Here is a 22,693-nt window from a genome sequence, read left to right on the forward strand (position 1 = left end):
GCCCGCCCCACCGGGGATTGAATATAATTTCGCCCCGCCCCGCTGCTATAATATTACACTTTAATTAATTACCTTAAAATTTAATAATCAGAATTTAATAAAAATATACGAGACATGTATATTAAAAGCAAAAAACTAAATATAATAGAAATCAAAGAGACATGTTATACATTGTAAAATTATAGTTTTATGTATTATATAATAGATAATATTAAATATATTATATTAAATATAATTATTTATTTTTATTAAATATATGCGGGGCGGGGTGGGGAATCCCCGCGGGAATTCAACAAATACCATGCTTGCCCCATATTTTAGCGGGGCAGATAATCATTCTCCGTCACTACCCCATTCCCCATAGAGTAGTGCTAGATGCACAAAATTGGATACATAATTTTACACAAAATGACATGGCAATCTAGGTGGAGAGCTTTAATTGGTATTATTAATGCATGTGCAGGGGCTCATTCCAATCACAAATTGACACATACTCATTCTGTGAATATTTCTGTACTCAATTCTGTGCAGGTAGCATTTTTCTTCCCCATATTAGCGGGGCGCATCGGCTCCATTCGGGGCGGGTTCCCCATTTTCCCCACCCAATTTTTAACCCTACAATAGTAATCAAATTGATGAAAAGTCAAAGTCCTCTAATAAATCCATAAAGAATATGATAATCAAAACTACAAAAATTATAATTGAAAAATCAAAATCATCCTAATAAGTTCATAGAATATATATGATCAGTAGAGCATTAGAATAGTGTTCACACACTTATATGTCAAAATTTGTGGTCCAAAGACTATGACACAATATCCTAAATACACCCCCATTGAATAGTAGTTCAAAATATTTAATATATAATTGTTTTCATTCATAATTTTGTTATTATTTAAAAAATAATAATTTAATTGCTGTTAACCTTTATTTTAATATATAATCATATCGTTTCCTTACAATTTAATTATCTAGAAACAATATTTTTGTTATAATCATTACATTAATTATATTAAAAAATATAATTTTGTTAAAACATTGAATGAAATTAAGAGTATTAATCTACGTCTCTCCAAGTCTACAGGACTCATTCCAAGTCTGCGTGAGACCACTGCCACCACCTTTGAGAGATGTGGAAGTGGAAGTAGCTTCAGATTGACCTAAATTATTTCCTGACAATAAATTTAATATCCGAAATAAATTAAATTAAACTAGTTTTTTGAAACAATTAAATTAAACTAGTTAATAATAAATTAAGAATATATAAAATCAAAACTAATCATGAATTATGATAATAATTAAATAAATTATAATTAAGCTATATAAATCAACTCCAAATGACACCAACAGCACCAAACCTTAGTTACTTTAATATTGGTAAATAAATATAATATAATAATCAATTGATGAAAAATCAAATCATCTAATAAATTCACAAAAAATATATGATCATTAGTATATTATATTAGTATCCACACACTTATATTTCAAAATCTATCCTCCAAAATTATCATCTCGATAAACTAGCCACATAAAATAAAAATTTAAAGATATTAGATATTTAGTTATTTTCATTATATAATTTTTCCACACTAAATAACAAAATATTTTTATCAAATTATTATTTATGAGTTAAATATTCAAGTTATAAATCCAGCATGCAGCGTATAAATAGAAGTGTGCAGTATGATATCAGAATCATAACCCAGTTGATCAGGAGAAACATGGCATACTCTGCAAAGCCTTCTCACCTTCTTCTCTTTGTTTTCTTTCTCTCATCACTTGAATCCATTCTAACAACACGAGAGGGAGAAGCTCTTGTGAAGTGGAAGAATAGCCTAGCCCCGTCTTCTTTTCTCGACTCTTGGTCACTCACCAATCTCGATAATCTTTGTAACTGGACTGGCATTACTTGTAACTCTGCAGGTTCAGTTTCTGAGATTAACCTCTGTGAGAAACAACTTGATGGAATGCTGTCCGAGTTCGGTTTCACTTCATTTCCAAATCTCAAGAATCTCACCCTGGCAGACAACTTCTTCTCGGGTCCAATACCACCAGCCATTGAGAATTTAACACAGCTTCAATATCTTGATTTAAGCATGAATAGTCTTAATGGTCCCATTCCGTTCCAGGTTAGCCATCTTCAGAGTTTGCTCATATTAAACCTGTCACAGAATGCATTGCAAGCTCCAAATTGGTCCCATTTCTCTCCCATGCCTGTTTTGCGCTTCCTCAAGCTCAGTAGAAATCCTCTTGTGTCGAAATTCCCAAATTTTATATCCAATTCTCATAGCCTGACTTATCTCAACCTTTCACATAACAAGTTTAGTGGTGATCTTGTACGTGAATCAGTATTTATACCAATCTGCATCATCTTGAAGTCCTCAGTTTTTCACCGAAGAGTTGTGTGAGCCTATTTTAGACAATGGATTCTCTTACAATGGTATAACCTCTGTAACAGTTGTGTCATTTTTAATGACACAACATATGTGCGTATAAAAACCGTTGTCTATTAGACACTACAGGACAAAATTTACCTTTTTACAATAAGACAAAATTTACCTTTGACTGTTATTGTTAAAAAAACATACATAATAAACGTAAAAAATTTTGAATTTTTTTATGTATGATTAATATTGTTAATTCTCGAGATCCGTACGGTCAGATCATCGAAAAAAATATTTATAAATTAATACAGAGTTAATCGTATACATAACAAAGATTCTATTGAGTACTTTCTAAATTGTAACCATAAAACAAATACTAATATCCACATCCGAACTACAAAATTATCTTCATTGTACAAATGAACAATATATATTTGCATATATGCATAATATAAATATATGTTTTAAGATAAACTGTGCAAAAATTAGAATTTATCAAGGAATAGAGAATTTTTAACTTTTAAAAAGAAAAATTAATCATAAAACAGTTTCATTGCCATAAATAATTAATAATTAATTCAATTGTAACCCCTAAAATAATTACTAATTAATAATTAATACAGTGCTAATCGTATATATAACAAAAATTCTATTATGTACTTCCTAAATTATAACTTTAAACACATACTAATACTATTATATAATATTTTTCAATTATTAATATTATAATATATATTATAATACAACTAATTCTTTTAAATTTTCAATTAAATTTTAATATTCTATAATATATAGATATATGAATTTAAGTAATATAACTTTTAATTATATTACACATATTTCTTCTTGTTTTTAATAAATTATTTAAATTAAGATAATATTAATTATTTTCTTGACGCAAAAACAATTTTAATTATTAATTAAAGAATTAAAAGGAAAAAAAAGTAGATCTGCCCAATGTACAGGTGAAAGTGAGAAGCGGCAAAGTTCCCCCCAAAACTAAAAACCACTGCCGAGTAAAAACCCCTAACCTGTACTCTCAAAAAACTTCTCACTCACAAACACTCTCCCTGGATCTATGTATCTATCAACACTCGGGGGGTTTGTTATGTTTAAATGGAAGCAAAACAATGCTATAGTCATTTTCAGTATCCATGTGGTCCTCTTGCATCTCGGTTTGCTCTGCTTTTCACATGTTTGTGGCCAACATGAATCTTATATCTTGTTTATGAGTTTAATTTTGTTTATTTGTATTTGAGTGGCTTGATTTTGTATTTCTTCACTACTAATTGTTATTTTCTAAATTATCCATGTGATTAGGGCTCATTTTTAGGGGAACTTTGAATTAGGTCATTAAATTACAGTTTTGGTGAATTGGGGCTTTCATTGTATATATTTGATTACATACAACTGTTAATATTTGAGCAGCCAAGGCTCAAGAGCTCAAAAGATGACATATCGATGGGGTGACATGTATGGCTAACAATCGGAGTAATTTGAAAGGATTATTTTTTCGTTGGGCTGACAGAGGTATATTGTTCTTGACACTGGTTTTTAACTTGCTGTCTTTAGTTTAGTTGTGAATAATGAGATGGTTGGATATTCTATTTCGTATTGTTGTATGTGGTCGTTAGCAGAAGCTCATTAAGTCTGCTATGGTTTATAGATTTTATAACATTGATAAGTATGGTTTGGGTGTCTAGGCTAGTTTTGTTTGTGTGTGTAATGGATGTGTTTTGATTTTTCTGATTTTTCTGATTTTTCGATCATCTACTTCTTTTTTGTTGCGGGGTTGTTATTTGTTTACTCTTGTTCCCTGCAAAGAAATAAGTGTGGATAGTTATGCATTGGAATCATAAGTAGCAATTAAGTGTTAATTTCCAATTCAACGAGTTCAATGCACGCCTGTCTTCAACTAGATCCGTTTCTTAATGAATTTACAAGCATGTTTGAGCACAATACTGAGCAGGGTTGTGTGTAGGTCACTTTATATATTTTAGTATCAAGAGACGTATTATGTTGATATGTGCTGTATAAAATATTTAATTGAAGCTAGGTTTATGTGTAACTGTTACTCATCTGGCTATGGAATACATTCCCAGATTAAAAAATTTGATAATGATTGATACTGTCTTGTCACTCCATTAAACATGACGTAACATCTGTATTCAACTTTGGACTTCATTAATTGGTGTTAGTCGTGCAATATGTTTAAATTAAAAAAGTTATGTTTCTTTTATATGTTCGAATTTACTCCAAATTGCATGTGGGCGTTTCACTTCTTATGAGCAGGCTGTGCTTTGGGAAGTTTAGGCATGCTTTGAGAATAGATATTTTAATCAAACTGTGCACTTTAGATATAAAAAATCTTGCTGTTCTGATGGATTGTATGGTGTGGAACAAGAGCTGTGTTCCAAGTTATGCTCAAGACTGTGGGTTTTTTTTGTTTTTAACACCCTTCCATAACTTCTCCATCTTAGTTATTAAACTCTTTCATTCTGTATTCCTAACTATACCATTCTTTTTTCCACATAAACCAAGCCATAATAAGAAACTGACTTTCTCAAGGAACAAAGGACTATCACCACATGGCAGGATTGTGCATAGGCGTGCATATGCTTGAGTAAGTACACTTTTGGACTTATGTTGTGAAGTATTATTTTTACAAATGTCATCCTTCTGGTCATATGACAAATCTTTTCCCTATCATTTCTGTAATTTGTTTTAAAGGTTAGAGCAAGAGTGGAGATGTCCCAAATTGATGCAGTTGCTTACAACATTGGCATGGCTTTGTGGAAAGTTTTTGGTGGAGCTTCTAGCACAATAAAACAGATATAATAGTTTAGTTTCCGAGCTACACCATTTCCCGGCTCATTTTGTCGGCTTCTATCGACTCTATACAGGCTCTTGCCAGTTGTGTGAAACATTACAAGATTTTACATTTTTATATGTGGTTGTACGTTGATACTATAGTTGGTAATGAAAATTTTTGTTACTAATTTATGGCTTGTTAATTATATTCTCCAGCATAGTTTAATTAGATTATGTAAAACCATTGTCTGACATAACTAAACACAAAAGGAAAAGAAAAAGAAAACAGTTGTCCCAAGACTTACAAACAACACAATTTTAAAAATAAAATCGTTGTCTAAGACATATACAAATAAGTAAATAGTAGTAACAAACCATTGTCTAAATCAGTATTATTCAAGCATTTTGAACAAAAACTGTTGTAGAAGAGCTTTCACACAATTGTTTCATTATATAAACTATTGTTATACGGAGCTTCACAGAAGTGACCACTGCTCTAAGCCCGTTGTACAAGGTAGTAAAACACGAGCCTCTAAAACGCAAACAATCTTGTCTGATACTCTTATTAACAAGTAAATATATCCACAAACTGTTGTGGATAGTCCTAATAACAACACAAATTCCAAATATGACTGTTGTTATAAAATGTTTATAACAACACTTTGTTAAACTAATCTGTTGTTGTTTGTGGGTGTAACACAACACGCTGTTAAATATAAACCGTTGTGTTTCTTGATCTCACACAACGGTACGTACCGTTGTCTGAGGCGCGTATCAGACGGCATCGCAATAGACCACGGTTTTCTTGGGTATCAGACAACGGGCAAAAACCGTTGTCTGATGCTGTTTTTGTTGTAGTGACAATTCCTTTGAAGGACCGCTTCCACCAGGTATATTCAAGCTTTCAAAATTAAAACATCTTTTTCTTTGGGGTAATAAGTTTTCAGGTTCTGTTTCCAATGATATATGTTTGCTTTCTGAGCTTGAAAGCCTCGATCTTAACTCTAATTTTTTTGAGGGGCCGCTTCCGCCAAATGTATTCAAGCTCTCCAAATTAAAGTTACTTTCCCTTCAGAAGAATAACTTTTCAGGTTTTGTTTCCAATGATATAGGTTTGCTTTCTGAGGTTGAAACTCTCGATCTTCACTCTAATTTTTTTGAGGGGCAGCTTCCGCCAAATATATTCAAGCTCTCGAAACTAAGATTTCTTGCCCTTTGGCAGAATAACTTTTCAGGTTCTGTTTCCAATGATATAGGTTTGCTTTCTAAGCTTGAAACCCTCGAACTTGACTCCAATTTTTTTGAGGGGCCGCTTCCGCCAAATATATTCAAGCTTTCCAAATTAAGAGTTCTTTCCCTTGACAATAATAACTTTTCAGGTTGTGTTTCCAATGATATAGGTTTGCTTTCTGAGCTTGAAACCCTCCGTCTTGGCTTCAATTCTTTTGAAGGACCGGTTCCACCAAATATATTCAAGTTTTCCAAATTAACAGGTCTTGACCTCTCAGGCTATAGAAATTTATTTGAAGGTAGTATCCCTATTGGACTGGGACTCTTGACTAACCTCAGCTACTTAGATCTAAGTTCCAATAATCTCAGTGGCTATATTCCATCTGAACTTGGAAACCTTAAGCTACTAGTATTTCTTGATCTCAGTTCTAACCAATTGACTGGACCGCTTTTAAAGATCGTTTCTAATCTCACAAATCTTATATATCTCCATGTACAAGATAATAGTCTTAGTGGGAATATTCGCAGTGACTTGTGGAAAAACTCTTTATCCTTACGTTACATTGATCTTGAAAATAATTATTTGTCTGGGAACATTCCTAAGGAATATAACGATCATCCAACTTTGGAATACATCAATTTAGGTGGGAACCATTTTACAGGTATATTTTTCTCTATATATCTTTTCCTTTTGTCATATGTAACTAAGCTAGTAATCTGATTGATGCAGTTTTACCAAAGTTTCAACAATCTTGACAGGTGAGCTTCCAACAACAATTTGCAATGTCACTTCCCTTTCGGTTCTTGATTTGTCAAATAATGAATTAAGTGGTGCACTTCCAAACTGTTTCGGGAATCTTGCTGATGGATTGCTTTACATTAATCTTGCTAATAATCAGTTTCAAGGAACAATACCAACTACTTTCTCCAGGAGTTGTCAGTTAACATATCTAAACATGGATAATAATGAGTTTGAAGGATTGATGCCCCCATCTTTGGCGAACTGTAAGCACTTGAAAATTCTTGATATAGGCAATAATAAAATAGGTGGTACATTTCCGTCATGGCTTTATGCACTTGGAGAGCTAGAAGTTCTTGTCTTGCGATCAAATAAACTCTATGGTACAATAAGTGGAAGGAGCATAGAAGATCCCTTCCCCAAGTTGCGGATTGTGGATCTGTCCAACAATCAATTCACAGGCCATTTGCCAATTCAATACTTTAAGAATATGAAATCAAATGATAATTTGTATCGTTATCTGAATTCCACAGGAGAAATATATATCTCTTATGAAGCAGCAGTCTCATTAACTGTGAAGGGAACAGAGTATGAATTAGCAAATAACCTTCATATTTACACAGCCATTGATCTGTCGTGCAACAAATTTCAGGGAGAAATTCCAAAGGTTACCGGAGAGCTTAGATGGCTTGCATTGCTCAATTTATCTCATAATAGTCTAACAGGACCTATCCCATCATTGCTGAGAAATATGAAAGAACTCCAATCTTTAGATTTGTCCTCAAATCAACTGACAGGGGCTATTCCACCTCAGTTAACTGCATTGACATTTCTAGAGGTCTTGAACCTCTCGGGAAACCATCTTAGTGGAGAGATTCCTCAGAAAGGACAGTTCAGCACATTTAACAATGATTCTTATCTAGGAAACTCCGCGTTATGTGGTTCACCTTTGACGAAGAAATGTGCAAACACAGCATCACCTCCACAAGAAGTCGGAAATGGTGATGAAGATGATGCTGGTGATGAATGGACATGGGAAGCAATTGTGATGGGATATGGATGTGGACTGATATGTGGATTGTCATCTGCGTACATTGTTCTCAAACTAGGAAAGCCTTGGTGGTTTGTGAGATATGTCGAAGTACTGCAACAGAAGTTGATGAAAAGATGCTTGAAGAATGGTACTGGTCGATCAAGACGAACTTGAAAGTTGTTGTCCTTGTGGACATTTCTGAACCAGTAGTGTACTAGCTGCATAAGTATTTGGTATTATGTAATAATCCGGTTTGGTCGGGACTCATAATGATTTCTCTTGCTTCAGGGGTATTAATATCATCCTTGCTATCTTGAACAATGATAATGCAAATTAAAAAGAATGAAAAAACAAAAATATTGCATCAAACACCTGTTGTACCAAGATCCATTAATTTGCTTTCATCTCTTACGCAACAATTTAACAGCACTTCCACACTGTTTGAAAGATTATCATAAATTCGAGTTTTCCTCTCCAGCACCAAATCCAAATTAATATACAATGCCACACATTCCAGTCTCAGCTTCAGCTCCCAGGGTAGCATTCATTTAGCCAAGCACGACAGTGGCCGCTTACGTGCCTAACAATAACAGTTGGGGATTTGAGTGAACTTGCCTTGGTCCTGCCTTCAAATGTCTGACAATAACAGTTGGATATGTCGACAAAAAAATTGTTCCTCACAGAGGAGCTAATAGCAATTGACTTCGAATAAATCCGACAGTTCTTTTCATCCAGTTATTATTTCAGCAATATGTCTAGCAAATATGTAGTGCACTGGACACCATACTACCAACACAAGTAGTAAAAGGAGAGACCATTGTTTCGAATGCTCGGAAATTTGAACAGGGTTTTTTCCACCTGCCCCCTGACTTTTTACACAAACAGGTCAAGAAAAACAGAAGCCGGCTTCTGGAAAAATGAAGCACTACTTTATGAGTGACCATTGTTTTGAATGCTCGGAGATGTGAAGTGGATTTTTTCAGCCTGCCCCCAGACTTCTTTTTGTAAAACTAGATTTCTTTAGCTCCGGTGTCTTAGTATTGGAGATTATGAGTGACTGTAGAAAAGACTTTAATATGAGTGTGAGATATACCCCGGTGGAAACAGGACCTTGATCCAAAGGGTCACGGGTTCAAACCTCACCTGATCGGGTTCCACTCCACGCTCGGTCCACATCTATGCTGGATTCATATTAAAATGATAATGGAACACGGGCGTCCATGGTTGGGGATATCATATTAAAAAGATTAGCTGGGCACAGATGAATATTTATATGGATTTTAAAAACAAACTATGACTTAATATAAGAAAAATCATTATTTTTTATTTTTCCGACTAAACATTTGTTAGCCTTCTCTGGTGCCCATCCAAATCATTCAGCGGGTTCTACTTTCAGCTCATCACAAGAACATCATTCTGCAGGTACTTTCTTATATTGTTTGCCAGCGGTGACCGAGCCAGAAACTTTTTCGAGGAGGGGCCGGAATAGAAATATTATTTAAATTTGAAAATATTATATATCATATTGAAAATAGTATTAGTAACAAAAATCCATTTATTTTAGGTTTCTATGAGAAAACTCAGTCGTTTCATTAAGAAAATTTAATTACTTAATTACCAAACGGTTGAGGATGAAGATTTGAAAGAACGAGTTGCAACGGGGAGACTCATAGACGCGACAGAAAAAAATAGAAAAAGATATTGTTCAACAACCGAGTCTATATTATTAAAATTTATGATAAATGAGATAATTTTATTTTATAAACTAACTAAATACATATAATATAGTATTATATGTAATGCTACGTAAAATTGGATACAAGATTTTGCACAAAATGATATGATAACTAAAGTGAAATATTTTAATTGGTGCTATTAATGTATATATACATTTATTACAATTAAAACTTAACACATATTATTAATTTTGTGAATAAAATATTTTTCTTAATAATATATAAGTAAAAAAAATAAAAATCTAGGAGGGGCTCAGGCCCCCTCTGGACCCCTCTAGCTCCGTCTGTATACACCTATCATATTATTGACAGGTGGCTCTCTCATATTGCTCACAGGCGAACTCCTGCATATACTTTGTGAACCAATCATGACAAAAATATCATCATCCAATCAATTCGATTAATTATTCTTTAAATCAGTACAAATATTGTTAAATATATGGATGATTATCGTGTTTCCGCGAACCAATCATGAAATGAAATTACCTCTGTATAAATCCATCGGAAATAAGACAATTAATGGGGCCGTTTGGGCAAGCTTAAAAGAAGTGACTTCTTGCTTAAACTAGAGAAGTGGAGCAGAAGTGAGAAGTAAATAAGTTATTAAAGTGTTTGGAAAAGAAGCAGAAGCTGTGAGACAAAAGCTAGCATTCTCAGCTTTTTAAAAGTGACTTCTTTACACAAACGGGTAAAAAAAGCAGAAGCCAGAAGCAGCTTCTGCTTCCGTTAAACAAACAGGCCCAATATCTCAATCGAATACACCCCGTGAGTTGTCAAACTCCTCGAAACGTATTAATCACTTTAGAAATTTGTTCCACTGGCGCCATTCAGTTCCAGAGTTGGTGGTAGGGGCCGTGCTTCTTGTGTTTCTTCTTTTCATTATTGACATTGTCATCTAGGTCCTTGCTTCTGGGCTTTGGAGAAGTAAACAATGGATCTATTAGTCTTCCATATCGCTGATACGCGCTAACGCGCATTATAGTGGATTGATCTTTATTAGTGATTTCTGTGGAGATGCATAATCATTATAAGCTCCAATATAAAATAAACCTAATTTAAAGTTAGTATGGGCATTTGTGTTGATAATTTACGCAATGTTAACAGGGATTGCTCCCAAGTCTTGGACGGATTCTTTCCAAGTCTTCTGAGGACCTATTTGCACACTAATTTGTCGCCAACTAAAAATTCAACGATATTGCTAGCTCCCTCTACTAATTTTTTGCGGGACGTTTTTTACTTTTAACACATATCTTTAGATAGAATTAGTATTGTAAAAAGCGGGAATCAGACTTAATCGGTGAAGTCACAGAACAACGATTAATCGATGATTAATTGGATTGATTGGGTATCAATCGGATGATTAATGAAATAATCGGATATTTAATCCGTTCGACGAGTTACGGAACAGGGATTAATCGTGATTAATCACCGACTTTTAGAACAGAGGATAGGATAATAAAATTATTATTTTTGATTATTTTTTTTGTGAATAAAAATTTTGATTATATATTTTTATTAAAAAAGAATTTAAAATAATATTTTTAACTAACCGGTCCAAACAGCTAAAAGTGTGTGCCCAAGCGTCATATAAAAACGGAGGGAGCGAGCATGTGCTGACTAACGGTTCAACTAACAGTTTACAAGTACTCCATCTGTCCCATTTAGTCCTATTTAATTATATACGTTTTTTTTTAACTGTTTGACACGCACTTCAATGCTCTTCTAAAATATGGTTCTATAACTTATTTTTAAAATTTTCTTTTTCTGAATAAAAATATAACATTCAAACTTTTATTCAGAAAAAAATATCGTAAAAATAAGTTATAGAATTATATTTTATAAGAGCATTAAAGTCCATGTCGCGTCCCCGTCTTCTGATGTATAAATTTGCGCAATGTTAACGGGGATTGCTCATTTGCTCTCAAGTCTTGGACGGACCAAGTCTTCTAGGACCCATCTGCACACTAATTTGTCTGCCAACTAAAAAATCAACGATATTGCTGCCTCTGCTATTTTTTACCAGGACGTTTTTTACTTTTAACACATGTTTAGATAGGATAATAAATATTATTATTATTGATTAATTTTTTTGTGAATAAAAATTTTGAATATATATTTTTATCAAAAAAAGAAAATTTTAAAAATAATATTTTTAAGGGAAATTATTAATGGTACTATTGTGCTACTGGCTTTTCTAAATGGTACTATTTTGGTGTTTTCGACTTACATGCATTATCACTTCCATTAACGATACTACCATTCCGTCCCTCAAAACGTTAAAACCATTAGTTGACCGTATTTATTTTGTATTTTCCTTGTAAAAAAAACAAAAGAATACAACTAATATTTGTATTTTTTGTTTGTGTTCAAATCGTCGAGATATGGAAGAGGTTATCAGAATTTTAGAATTGATTCGATGTCCTTCAGAAAGTCAGGGGGAAACGGAATGAGATACGAGTTTTGAACAAGAATCCAGTTTAGTTGTTGTTTATCTTGAAAAACAGATTTGGAAGTCATATATTTTCAGCCTTTGGCTTCATGTATTTCTGTCTCATCATTCCCAGATACTTGCTGAGGTTTATAGTCACTGTTTATTAAATGTTGTCGTACATTTTCCTGTATTATGCACCCATGTGGCGCCTGTGTTTTGCATGTCATGCACAATTTGCTCAACTACATACAGGTCACAGGATGAGTGCATGTGCCAAAGGGATTAGTGCATTGATCTGTGTAGTGTGAGGACACTGTGATACAAGGCACAATTTCTCAGATTTCTTCTGTCAACACCACTCCCATCCATAGCTCCCACCTTTTCTCTCTCAATCTCATGTTTCTCTCTTTCTCTCGCAGCTCCGCCGCCACCACTACATCAGTCTTCAAGAACTCAAGAAAAAATATGGATATCAGTTATATTTTTTGTGTTTTTTAAAGAAGTATATGAAATAAATATAGTCAACTAATGTTTTTAACGTTTTGATGGACCGAATGGTAGTATCATTAACGGATCATAAACTGAGTGGTACCACTTGTAAGTAAAAACCAGTGTTGTAAAAAGCGGGAATCGGATTTAATCGGTGAAGTCACGGAACAAAGATTAATCGGAGATTAATCGGACTAATCGGTGATTAATCGGATATTTAATCAGTTCGGCGAGCTACGGAACAGGGATTAATCGGTCGTGATTAATCACCGACTTTTAGAACAGAGGTAAAAACACGAAATGGTATTATTCATAAAAGCCAATACCACGATGGTACCATTAATAATTTCCCTATTTTTAATTACCGAGTCCAAATATTTAAACGTGTGTGCCCAAAATTAAAGCCGCATATAAAAAAACGGAGGGAGCATGTACTAACCGTTTCCATAACAGTTTACAAGTATAAGTTATACTCCCTCTCAATTTTTTTATTTTTTTATATGACGTTTTGATCTTGGGCACACATTATTAAGTGTTTTGACCGGATAGTTAAAAATATTATTATTTAAATTTTCTTTTCTGAATAAAAATATATAACCAAAAATTTTATTCACAAAAATTTTTAGTGATTTTTTCGTGAATACCTAAGGCCAATTTTTCAAATATTTTGTAAAAATACCAATTTTTTGAAAATATTTGCAAAGATAATGTATTCAACCACATGCAACCATACTTATAACCAGATGTAACCATAATTGCAACCTCTGCGGGACCAATTAACTGAATTTGTATTTGGTTGCACTAGTTAGTATTTTCTTAAAGTTAGTATTTTTGTAAATATTTTTAAAAAAAAGTAAAATCGCAAAAAAAAAAATCGAAAAAATGGTTTGATAAATTTCTAAATATTTAATCACAGAACAATAACTTTTACAATCCGATCAACTCATTTAAAAATGTGTGTCAAAAGTAAAAATGTCATATATATATATCATATAAATGTCATATAAATTTAAAACAAAGGGATATATATTTTTTAATAAAATATACTCCCTCTATCCCAAATAAGTGTCAGTGACATTTTGCAAAAATAGCTTGGGACAATAGATTTTTTTGCCACTCAACTTAATGTGTTTTTAGAAATTCGCCACCCAACTAATTTTTTTTTCCTTTTACTCACTAATGTTAGGTTTGGATTTTTTTTAGCCACCAACTTAGGTTCGGATTTGATTACTAGTATTATGATAATTTTATTTATCACTAAACTTACTGCGTCTTTAGGAATTAACCACTGAACTATAATTTTTTTATTTTACTCACTAATGTTAGGTTCATTTTTTTTGTCACTGAAGTTAGGTTCGGATTTGATTATTAGCATTATATTAATTATGTGTAACATTATTAAAATATAGTGGTCTATAATATTTTGATGATTTGGTATATGTCTGTATCTTTATATATAGTACTTTTTATGTCTCCAATGTCGTTTAACTTGAGTGGTAAGAATTTTACACGCATTTTATGGCTTTTAAAAGATGTAGTTTCATAAATAATTTTATTTTTTTCTTCCGAATAAAAATTCAGCGTTTTACACACAAAAAAATAACAAAAAAAAGTTATGAAGCTATGTTTTATAAGAGTCTTAAAATACGTGCTAAGCAGTAGAAAAAACTGTAAACTAATGAGAGGGACATGTAGTAATAATAATAAAATGATGCATTATAGAGGACAATCATCGAAAATTAAGTTAACCTCTCTATTTATTTATCTTGAAAATTGTAGTAAAATAAAGTTATTAAAATTTATGAAGATAAATTTGAGAGAGATCTTGGACTGAGCTAGTCAATTGAAACTTTAATAGCGAAAGATGATGCATCATATCAATCAATTACACTTTATCTTCTTATCATCAGGGAGGGTGAATTGTTTGAAGTCATTGATTTCATATTCATGATTTATTGAATTTTAGAATTCTAATTACGATTTTTCCTGGTTTTAATTTTTCATCGGCTCATTTTATATTATTTTTGTTATATATAAGGATATAAACATACGACACATCATCAAAATATTACATACTATCACTATGTATAAATGATGCGACAAAAATTATCATAATGCTAGTAATTAAATCCGAACCTGAGTAGTGGCTAAAAAAAAATCCAAACCTAATATTAATGGTAAAAGGAAAAAAAAAATAGTTAGGTGGCAAGTTTCTAAAAACACTATAAATTGAGTGGCAAAAAAAATCTATTTTCCAAACATAGCTTGGGGTAATAACAAAACCTTAATCAACGCAAGCACAGCAGACCGCAGGCATAAGGCTTATAAATAGAAGTGCAGTATTGTGTTGATGGTCAAGTTGAGTGGAAATATGGTACACTTTGTAAAGCCTTGTTATCCTCTTCTCTTTGTTTTCTTTCTCTCATTACTTCAATCCATTCTAACAACACTACCTGAATCCAGACGAGAGGGAGAAGCTCTTGTGAAATGGAAGAATAGCCTAGCCCCGTCTTCTTTTCTCGACTCTTGGTCACTCACTGATCTCGATAATCTTTGTAACTGGACTGGCATTACTTGTAACTCTGCAGGTTCAGTCTCGGAGATTAACCTTTGTGAGAAACAACTTGATGGAATGCTGTCCGAGTTTGGTTTCACTTCATTTCCAGATCTCAACTATCTCACCCTCGCAGACAACTTCTTCTCGGGTCCGATACCATCAGCCATTGAGAATCTAACACAGCTTCAATATCTTGATTTAAGCATGAATAGTCTCAATGGTCCCATTCCTTTCCAGGTTAGCCATATTCAGAGCTTGCTCATCTTAAACCTGTCACACAATGCATTGCAATCTCCAAATTGGTCCCATTGCTCTCCCATGCCTGTCTTGCGCATCCTCGACCTTAGTTTTAATAATCTTGTGTCGAAATTCCCAGAATTTATATCCAATTCTCATAGCCTGACTCACCTTAACCTTTCAGATAACAAGTTTACTGGTGATCTTGTGCGTGAATTTACCAATCTACAAAATCTTGAAACCCTCTACCTTCAAGATAATTCTTTTGAGGGGCCGTTTCCGCCTGATATAGTCCAGCTTTCCAAATTAAAACGTCTCGCCCTGTTAGGTAACAAATTTTCAGGTTCAATTCCCAATGACATAAGGTTGCTTTGTGTTCTTGAATACCTATATTTAGGCAACAATTCCTTTGAAGGACCACTTCCACCAAATATATTCACGCTTTCAAAATTAAAATTACTTGTTCTTTGGGGTAATAAGTTTTCAGGTTCTATTTCCAATGATATAGGTTTGCTTTCTGAGCTTGAAACCCTCGTTCTTGACTCTAATTATTTTGAGGGGCCACTTCCGCCAAATATATTCAAGCTCTCTAAATTAAAGGTTTTTTCCCTTGTGTACAATAACTTTTCAGGTTCTGTTTCCAATGATATAGGTTTGCTTTCTGAGCTTGAATATCTCCGTATTGGCTGCAATTCTTTCGAGGGACCGTTGCCAACAAATATATTCAAGCTTTCCAAATTAAGTAAACTTGACCTATCAAATAATAGTAATTTTTTTGAAGGAAGTATTCTTATTGGATTGGGACTCTTGACTAACCTCAGCTACTTAGATCTAGATTCCAATAATCTCAGTGGCTATATTCCATCTGAGATTGGAAACCTGAAGCTACTAGTATTTCTCGATCTTAGTTCTAATCAATTGACTGGATCGCTTTCAAAGATCTTTTCTAATCTCACAAATCTTATATATCTTCATGTATATGATAATAGTCTTAGTGGAAATATTCAGAGTGACTTGTGGAAAAACTCTGTATCCTTGCGTTTCGTTGATCTTGCAAATAATTATTTGTCTGGAAACATCCCTAAGGAATATAACGATCATCCAACTTTGGAATACATTAATTTAAGTTGGAACCATTTTACAGGTATATTTTCTCTATATATCTTTTCCTTTTCTTATATGTAACTAAGCTAGTAATCTGATTATTGCAATTTTACCTAAGTTTCAACAATCTTGACAGGTGAGCTTCCAACAACAATTTGCAATGTCACTTCCCTCTCGGTTCTTGTTTTGTCAAAGAATGGATTAAGTGGTCCACTTCCAAATTGTTTCGGAAATCTTGCTGATAGATTGCTTTCCATTAATCTTGCTAATAATCAGTTCCGAGGAACAATACCAACTACTTTCTCCAGCAGTTGTCAGCTGACATATCTAAACATGGATGATAATGAGTTTGAAGGAATGTTGCCTCAATCTTTGGCGAAATGTAAGCACTTGAAAATTCTTGATATTGGCAATAACAAAATAGGTGGTATATTTCCGTCATGGCTTTATGTACTTGGAGAGCTAGAAGTCCTTGTCTTGCGATCAAATAAACTCTATGGTACAATAAGTGGAAGGAGCATAGAAGATCCGTTCCCCAAGTTGCGGATTGTGGATCTGTCCAACAATCAATTCACCGGCCAGTTGCCAATTCAATACTTTAAGAATATGAAATCAACTGATAATTTGTATCGTTATCGGAATTCCACAGGACCATTATCTTTCTCTTATGAAGCAGCAGTCTCATTAACTGTGAAGGGAACAGAGTACGAGGTAGCAAAGAACCTTCATATTTACACAGCCATTGACCTGTCATGCAACAAATTTCAGGGAGAAATTCCAAAGGTTACTGGAGAGCTTAGATGGCTTGCATTGCTGAATTTATCTCATAATAGTCTGACAGGACCTATCCCATCCTTGCTGAAAAATATGAAAGAACTCCAATCTTTAGATTTGTCCTCAAATCAACTGACAGGGGCTATTCCACCTCAGTTAACTGCATTGACATTTCTGGAGGTCTTCAACCTCTCGGGAAACCATCTTAGTGGAGAGATTCCTCAGAAAGGACAGTTCAGCACATTTAACAATGATTCTTATCTAGGAAACTCCGCGTTATGTGGATCACCTTTGACAAAGAAATGTGCAAACACAGCATCACCTCCACAAGAAGTCGGAAATGGTGATGAAGATGATGCTGGTGATGAATGGACATGGGAAGCAATCGTGATGGGATATGGATGTGGACTGATATGTGGATTGTCATCTGCGTACATTGTTCTCAAACTAGGAAAGCCTTGGTGGTTTGTGAGATATATCGAAGTGCTGCAACTGAAGTTGATGAAAAGATATGCTTGAAAAATGGTACTGGCCGATCAAGACGAACTTGAAAGTTGTTGTCCTTGTGGACATTTCTGAACCAGTAGTGTACTAGCTGCATAAGTATTTGGTATTATGTAATAATCCGTTTGGTCAGGACTCATAATGATTTCTCTTGCTTCAGGGGTATTAATATTAACCTTGCTAGTTAATTCAAATTAAAATAAATATAAAATCAAAAAATTTGCATCAAACACCTGTTATACCAACATCCATTAATTTGCTTTCATCTCTTACGTAACAATTTAACAGCGATTCCACACTGTTTTAGGCATGGAGATTACACAAAGAAGGCAAGTCCATGGACTAATATACGAACAATTCATATTGGTCTTCCATCTGTTCAACCGTCTCCCGAAGATAGGCCAAAAATGTCATCTGTGGTTCTTATCTTTGTCAGTAAAGGAGAATCTCTGATGCCTATACAACCTGGTTTTCTTACCGAAAGGAATGTAGGTGAAACCAGGGGCATAAAATGAATCGGGACTAAAATCTGCTAAAATGATAATTATTTACTCATCATTCGAGATTAGTCGGGCTCGAATGAAGATTTATATGGATTTTAAGAACAAACTATGACTAAATATGAAAACTATACAACCTGGTTTTCTTACAGAAAGGAATGTAGGTGAAACCAGGGGCGTAAAATGAATCGGGACTAAAATCTGCTAAAATGATAATTATTTACTCATCATTCAAGATTAGTCGGGCTCAAATGAAGATTTATATGGATTTTTAAGAACAAACTATGACTAAATATGAAAAAATCATTAATTTTTCCGACTCAATATTTTTTAGCCTCCCCCGGCCCTGGGTGAAACCATAAGCTTCTCTGGTGCACATCCAAATCATTCAGCTGGTTCTACATTCAGCTCACCCACAGGAACATCATTCTGCAGGTACTCTCTTATCTGTACTTTCTTATATTGTATGCCAGAAAATTTAATATCGACAAACTGCACAATACACCTCGATCTCATATTATTGACAGGTGAGCTCCTCTCATAATGCTCACAGGCGAACTCCTGCATATATACTTTGTGATGTCATTGATGATCGATAGGCTTGAAAAAAAATTATGACAAAGATTCATAAAATATCTACTTCCATCCTAATTCAGTATTCAATATTATTCATTCCGTATCATCATCCAATCAATTCTAATAGTTCTTCTTTAAATCAGTATAAATATTGTTAAATATATTGATGATGGTTGTCTTTCCGCGAACCAATCATAAAATTACCTCTGTATAAATCCATCGGAAATAAGACAGTTAATATCCCAATCGAATACACCCCTGTCAGTTGTCAAACTCCTCGAAACGTATTAATCACTTTAGAAAATTTGTTCCACTGGCGCTAGTCAGTCCCAGAGTTGGTGGTGGGTGCTTCTGGGCTTTCGAAAAGCACCCATTTACTCCATTGTTTAGAGAAGTAAAACCCCACCTTCCGCTCATTTGATTGATCAGCTGAATTAGGCAGAGTTTACATGGTCATGATCATAGTCTCCCATTTCCCAGATACGCGCATTATAGTGGATTTATCTTTATCAGTAATTTCTGTGGAGATGCATAATCATTATAAACTCCAATATAAAAATTTAAAGTTGGTATGGGCATTTGTGTTGATAATTTGCGCAATGTTAACAGGAATTGCTCCCAAGTCTTGGACGGACTCTTTCAAAGTCTTCTGAGGACCCATCTGCACACTAATTTGTCTCCCAACTAAAAAATCAACAATATGTTACTCCCTCCGTTTTTCTTAAACGAGGTTAAAATTTTTGACACAAGATGGGTTGACAGTATAATAAAAATTTTTGTGAATAAAATTTTTTTTATTTAGAAAGATAATCTTGAAAATAATATTATTAACTAAGTTAAATCACTTAAAAGTGTATGTCCAAAAATTAAAGCGGCATATAAAAAAAAGGGAGGGAGCATGTACTAACTGTTTCCATAACAGTTTACAAGTATAAGTTATACTCCCTCTCTATTTTTTTATATGACGGTTTGATTTTGGGCACACATTTTTAAGTGTTTTGACCAGATAATTAAAAGGGGTTTTCTCATAAATACCTAAGTCTAAAATTATTTTTACGAAAATATTATATCTTTTTTTAAATATTTTGCAAAAATACCAAACTTTGTAAATATTTACAAAAATACGGTATGCAACCCGTTGCAACCACATGCAACCTTACTTGCAACCATATTTGCAACCCCTGCGGGGTCAATTAACTGAAATTGCATCTGGTTGCGTTTAGTTGCAGACCGTATTTTTGCAAATATTTTCTTAAAAGTTAGTATATTTGCAATTTTTTTAAAAATATAAGAAAATCGCAAAAATTATAACAAAGCTTCAAGATTTTTAACAGGTGAGCTTCCACTAAAAATTTGCAAAGTCACTTCCCTTTCGCGTCTCATTATGTCAGATATTGGTCAAGTGGTGCACTTCCACAGTGTTTGGGGAACCTTTCTTTGCTTGGTTTCAATAATCTTGCTAATAATCAATTTCAAGGACCAATACCAACGACTGTCCAAGACTTGTCAGTGCATATCTAAACATCCATAACAATCACTTTGAAGGTTTGTTGCTCCAATCTTTGGCAAACTATAAACACTTACAAAATCTTGATATTGGAAACAACAAAATAGGTGGTACATTTCCGTCATGGCTATTTACTGTTGGAGAGCTAGATGTCCTAGTTAGGACGGTATTTCGACTAGAGCAAGCCGAGTTTTGAGCGGAGCCCAATTCGAGCCAAGTTTAATCGAGTCGAGCCGAGTCAGTTCGTTTGGCTAATCGAGCCTAAAACTCTGTCCGAACTCGACTCGTTTAATTTCACGAGTTGAGTCAAGCCAGCTCATTTAGCTAAACGAGTTGGTTTTAACGAGTTAAACGAGTGAGCTCGTATAATTTTAACTTAATCGAGCCTGGATCTCTATCCGAACTATTGGCTCGTGTAATTTCGCGAGTCGAATCGAGCCGGCTCGTTTTATTAAACAAACCGAAATTTTTGCCCAAATTTTGCTCGTTTAACAAGCCGATCTGAACCTAGTTAAATGAGTTCGAGCTAGTCGAGCTCGCAGCTTGCGAGCTCGCCGGACAGCTCTAGTACTAGTCTTGCGATCAAATAGGTTTCACGGTATAGAAAGTGGAAGGAACACAAGGCATCTGTACTTTCTTGTACTGTATGCCACTTTGACAGTAAAATTTATACTCCCTCCGTCCGAATGAATTGTATACAGTTTACTTTTTGGGACGTCCCATCAATTGTATACATTCCTAAAGTAGTAAACTTTTATAATATAAAACATCATTAAACCAACTACTTTCTTCCCCTATCTCCATTCTATAATAATATAAACACTATTACACCCACTACTTTCCTCCACTATCTCAAATTTATTATTAAATATAAATGGGTCCCACCACTATACTCACTTTTCATCCAACTTTACTCATTTCTAATAAAATTTCTTGGTCTCCGTGTCCCAGCCATTTGTATACAAATGACTGGGACGGAGGGAGTATCAACAAACTGCACGATTAAATCCTCGTACAATTGACAGGTGAACTCCTGCATATGTTCTGAACTATTACGTACTATATTATGCAAGCTGTTTGCAACTTTCATCAAAATTTTCAAACATTTCTTAATATGTTTTTTCAAAAAATTCTCGGGCCCTCTTAAGGCCTATTATTATTGCAACTCTCACGTTATGGACCACTATGTATTTTACAAGCACGACGAATCATGTGGTCATTATGGACTCCCCAAGCCTTCGAGGACTCACTCCAGGTCTTAGGAGGACCACTGCCTAGCTCACCCTTTCGGAGTGATGTAAATTATTTTCTAGACACTAAAAATAAGTATTCAGATTAATCATTACAAAATTAAGGATATAAAATCAGAATAAATCCTAAACTTTGATGATACAAAAAAATTATAATTGTAAATTATACAATCAAATTAAAATCGAATTAACTTCCCTCACACTTAAAATTTATAGCGATCAAATCAAAATCGAATTAACTTTCCTATTACTAAAATATAATTACAATATTATTAGATAAAGAGAATATATAATAATCAAGAGAAAATAGATTTTTTTTTGCCACTCAACTTATCGTGTTTTAAGAAACTTACCACCCAACTAAATTTTTTTTCCTTTTGCTCACTAATGTTAGGTTTGGATTTGTTTTTAGCCACCAACTAAGGTTCGGATTTGATTACCAGCATTATGATAATTTTTTTTGTCACTAAACTTATTGCGTCTTTAGAAACTAACCACTCAACTAAATTTTTTTTTATTTTACTCACTAATGTTAGGTTCAGTTTTTTTTTGTCACTGAAGTTAGGTTCGGATTTGATTATTAGCATTACATTAATTCTGTGTAGCATTTTTAAAATATGGTAGTACTCTGTGATATTTAGATGATTTGATATATGTCTGTATTTTTATATATAGTATATTTTATGTCTCCAAGATCATTTACCTTGGGTCATAAGAATTTTACACGCATTATATGACTTTTAAAAGATGTAGTGTCATAAATAATTTTATTTTTTTTTCCGAATTAAAATTCAGCATTTGAATTTTACACACACAAAAATCGCAAGA

General features: G+C 33.7%; 3 protein-coding genes and 1 long non-coding RNA gene across 5 annotated transcripts; all 4 read left to right on the forward strand.

Moving 5' to 3' along the window:
• The first annotated feature begins 1,724 nt into the window (after positions 1 to 1,724).
• Positions 1,725 to 2,411, forward strand: LOC108213954 (probable leucine-rich repeat receptor-like protein kinase At1g35710). Its single transcript, XM_017385736.2, has one exon. The coding sequence runs from the start codon at positions 1,725 to 1,727 to the stop codon at positions 2,409 to 2,411; it is 687 nt and encodes a 228-aa protein (XP_017241225.1).
• Positions 2,412 to 3,238: 827 nt separating this feature from the next.
• LOC135151733 (uncharacterized) lies at positions 3,239 to 5,386 on the forward strand. 2 transcript variants are annotated; one of them, XR_010290618.1, is made up of 3 exons: positions 3,239 to 3,917; positions 4,929 to 5,010; positions 5,118 to 5,386. It is a non-coding gene; the product is annotated as an uncharacterized LOC135151733 (long non-coding RNA). The 2 variants fall into 2 exon arrangements; XR_010290617.1 differs by having other exon boundaries at positions 3,239 to 5,010.
• Positions 5,387 to 5,826: 440 nt separating this feature from the next.
• Positions 5,827 to 8,374, forward strand: LOC108214970 (receptor-like protein 33). The gene is made up of 3 exons (XM_064090188.1): positions 5,827 to 5,845; positions 6,146 to 7,090; positions 7,188 to 8,374. Exons 1-3 carry the CDS (start codon positions 5,827 to 5,829, stop codon positions 8,372 to 8,374), a joined length of 2,151 nt encoding a protein of 716 aa, XP_063946258.1.
• A 6,853-nt stretch (positions 8,375 to 15,227) lies between these two features.
• On the forward strand, positions 15,228 to 19,131 carry LOC135151594 (receptor-like protein Cf-9 homolog). The gene is made up of 4 exons (XM_064090189.1): positions 15,228 to 16,794; positions 16,891 to 17,992; positions 18,340 to 18,520; positions 19,060 to 19,131. The coding sequence occupies exons 1-4, from the start codon at positions 15,228 to 15,230 to the stop codon at positions 19,129 to 19,131; spliced, it is 2,922 nt and encodes a 973-aa protein (XP_063946259.1).
• The last annotated feature ends 3,562 nt before the right edge of the window (positions 19,132 to 22,693 follow it).

This window comes from Daucus carota, chromosome 3, assembly GCF_001625215.2.
Source record: "Daucus carota subsp. sativus chromosome 3, DH1 v3.0, whole genome shotgun sequence".
NCBI classification, from domain to species: Eukaryota; Viridiplantae; Streptophyta; class Magnoliopsida; order Apiales; family Apiaceae; genus Daucus; species Daucus carota.